Source organism: Buceros rhinoceros, unplaced genomic scaffold (genome assembly GCF_000710305.1).
Source record: "Buceros rhinoceros silvestris isolate BGI_N320 unplaced genomic scaffold, ASM71030v1 scaffold29722, whole genome shotgun sequence".
Taxonomy (NCBI): domain Eukaryota; kingdom Metazoa; phylum Chordata; class Aves; order Bucerotiformes; family Bucerotidae; genus Buceros; species Buceros rhinoceros.
In genome coordinates, this window is record NW_010398766.1 from 3,574 (window position 1) to 6,341 (window position 2,768).

The window sequence follows — 2,768 nt, forward strand, 5'->3', positions numbered from 1 at the left end:
CCGCACGGAACCTTCTGCTGGTGCAGGGGCTGGGCGTGCCCTGGCCAGTGGCAAGTGCTGGGGTGGTGCCACCCCTGATCCTGGGCATCAGAGGGTACCAACCCCTCCTGCTCATGGGAAGCCTGCTGCTCCCCAGGGACCGCTCCTCCCAGTGCCCAGCAACGCCTGCGCTGGGATGCCCAGACATGGATGGACACCCGTGGGGCCAACAAGTCTGCTGGTGCAGGGGCTGGGCGTGCCCTGGCCAGTGGCAAGTGCTGGGGTGGTGCCACCCCTGATCCTGGGCATCAGAGGGTACCAACCCCTCCTGCTCATGGGAAGCCTGCTGCTCCCCAGGGACCGCTCCTCCCAGTGCCCAGCAACGCCTGCGCTGGGATGCCCAGACATGGATGGACACCCGTGGGGCCAACAAGGCCAGCTGTGCCTGCCCATCTCCCCTTCTCCAGGCACAGGGGTGCCGGAAGAGAGGGGTGGGACCAGGGATCTGGTGCCAGCACCCTTCCCCCTCGGCACCTGGCACCATCCATCTCCCGCTCCGGCCGTCAGCCGGACATCCGCTCGGCCGAGCCAGGCAGGGAGGTGGCCAGGGCCTGGCACGGCGTGAGGGCACCTCATGAGGGACCTGCTGGGGCCACTGGCCCTGCTTGGGGCACTGGTGCTGTCAGGTGAGCAGGGTCCTGGGGTCTTGGGCATGGGGGATACTGCGTTGCTGGGGGGTCTGGACTCCTTTGATGGGAGGTGATGGTGACTAGGTCCAAGCTGGGGCACAAGTTTCCTCAGGGCTGCATTTTGGGTGTTGCCTGGCAGAGTCCCATCGCTGCACATCCCCTGCACTCTGTCCTGGCTGTGCCAGCCGGTGCCATGTCCCTGCCTGGGCCGTGTGTGTGCCTGTCTGCCCATGCACAGTGTCACCCCATCTGTGTGTCCCTGTGTGTGCCTGTGTGTCCCTTGTGTGTGCACAACGATGCTGCACCTGTGGCCACATCTCCCTGCATGTACCAGGTCCATGTCCGTGTTTCCACACGTGTCTCTGCGTGCATCCCCCTATGTGCACAGTGCCACCGCGTCTGCACCCAAGTGTCTCGTGTCTGTGTGTCCCTGTGTGTGCTGGGTTTGTATCTGTGTGTCCCTCTGTGTCCGTACCCAGGTCCTTGTCTCATGCACATCCGTGTGCCTCCGCATGTCTGTCATTCCCACATGTCCCTTGTCCGTGCCCCTGCACAGCAGACACGCAGTGTCCTTGCCAGCTCCTGTCCCCTCCATCCTCACACAACCCTGCCCTCGCCAAGCATCCCTGTGGGATGGCACTGGGCCCAGTAACCCCCTCAGTCCCTCTTGGTTCGCCTGACCCCACCCCCCAGGCGGGCTCTGTATGAACCAGGAGGAGCGGCTCATCCACTACCTCTTCGAGGAGAGGGGCTATGACAAGGAGGTGCTCCCTGTCGTCTCCATCGATGAAGTCGTGGATGTCTACCTGGCACTCACTCTCTCCAACCTCATCTCGCTGGTGAGCGCCAGTGCCCACTGTGGGGTGACCCCAACCATGCCTCACCCCCAGGGCTGACTGGGTGGGGGGATCTCTGAGGCCACTGTCCCAAACCCTGGCTGGTGAGGTCCTGGGCTGCAGGGGATGGCTCCTGGGCATGGTCCTGGCATCTCACTGCCCCACACTGTTGTTGCAGAAAGAGGTGGACGAGACGCTCACCACCAACATATGGCTCGAGCATGTGAGTAGGGACAGGCATGACAGCGTGACTGAGACATCGACCTCAGGGTGGCCCAGCATAGCGAGGGTGTGATCTGGAAGGGCATGTCCCCTTTCAGGGCTGGACCGATTACCGCCTGCAGTGGAATAAGTCTGAGTTTGGGGACATTGAGGTGCTCCGCCTGCCACCAGACATGCTGTGGCTGCCTGAGATAGTCCTAGAGAACAAGTGAGCCATGCCTCAGTTTTCCCTCCCAACCTACCCAAGCTGTGCCTGGTGCGTGCCCAGGGCTCCCCATGCCCATCAGCCTGGCTCTCTCCTGGCACAGCAATGATGGGCTCTTCGAGGTAGCCTACTACTGCAACGTCCTCGTCTACAACACGGGCTACGTCTACTGGCTGCCACCTGCCATCTTCCGCAGCGCCTGTCCCATCAACGTCAACTTCTTCCCCTTCGACTGGCAGAACTGCACCCTCAAATTCAGGTGCTGGAGGGTGGCTGGAGCAGAGCAAGACAGGGGTGGGCAGCAGGTTGGGCATCCCCGCCCCCCGCGGTGCCCGCCACAGCCAGCACTTTCCCTTGCTGTTGGGGTGCAGCAAGGTGGGGGTTTGCAGGTGACTCAGTGGCCTGAGCCGAGTGGCCTGAGTCCATCACGCTTGAAGTCAGGGCACGTGGGAGAGTGTTGGGTACGAAGGAGAAGGTGCAGTCCCTCACTGCCTGTTCCCCCTGTCTGCGGGCCAGCTCGCTGGCATACAGTGCCCTGGAGATCAACATGCACTTGAAGCAGGAAACTGACCCGGACACGGGCAAGGATTACCCGGTGGAGTGGATCATCATTGACCCTGAAGGCTTCACAGGTAACTTGTGCTCTCTGCCATGGCCTGGAGCAGTGGAACACCCTCTATGGGGCTTGGGGAATGCTGGCACTGGGACACCCTGCCATGGAGACGCCCGAGTACCTGGGGTTTTGGCAACTTGCACCCATCCTGCCAGACTTGGAGGTACCCAGGCCCAGGATGGGGAGCCCAGTGCTGGCGGGGCTGGGGGGGATGGGGGGGGGAG

General features: G+C 62.8%; 1 protein-coding gene across 1 annotated transcript in view; it reads left to right on the forward strand.

The window, feature by feature from the left end:
• The first annotated feature begins 1,372 nt into the window (after window positions 1–1,372).
• The window catches only part of CHRND (cholinergic receptor, nicotinic, delta (muscle)), a 3,931-nt gene continuing 2,535 nt past the window's right edge, over window positions 1,373–2,768 (forward strand). The window contains 5 exon segments of the mRNA XM_010131235.1: window positions 1,373–1,507; window positions 1,683–1,727; window positions 1,825–1,934; window positions 2,035–2,190; window positions 2,448–2,563. Coding sequence (XP_010129537.1) covers window positions 1,373–1,507; window positions 1,683–1,727; window positions 1,825–1,934; window positions 2,035–2,190; window positions 2,448–2,563 — 562 coding nt within the window.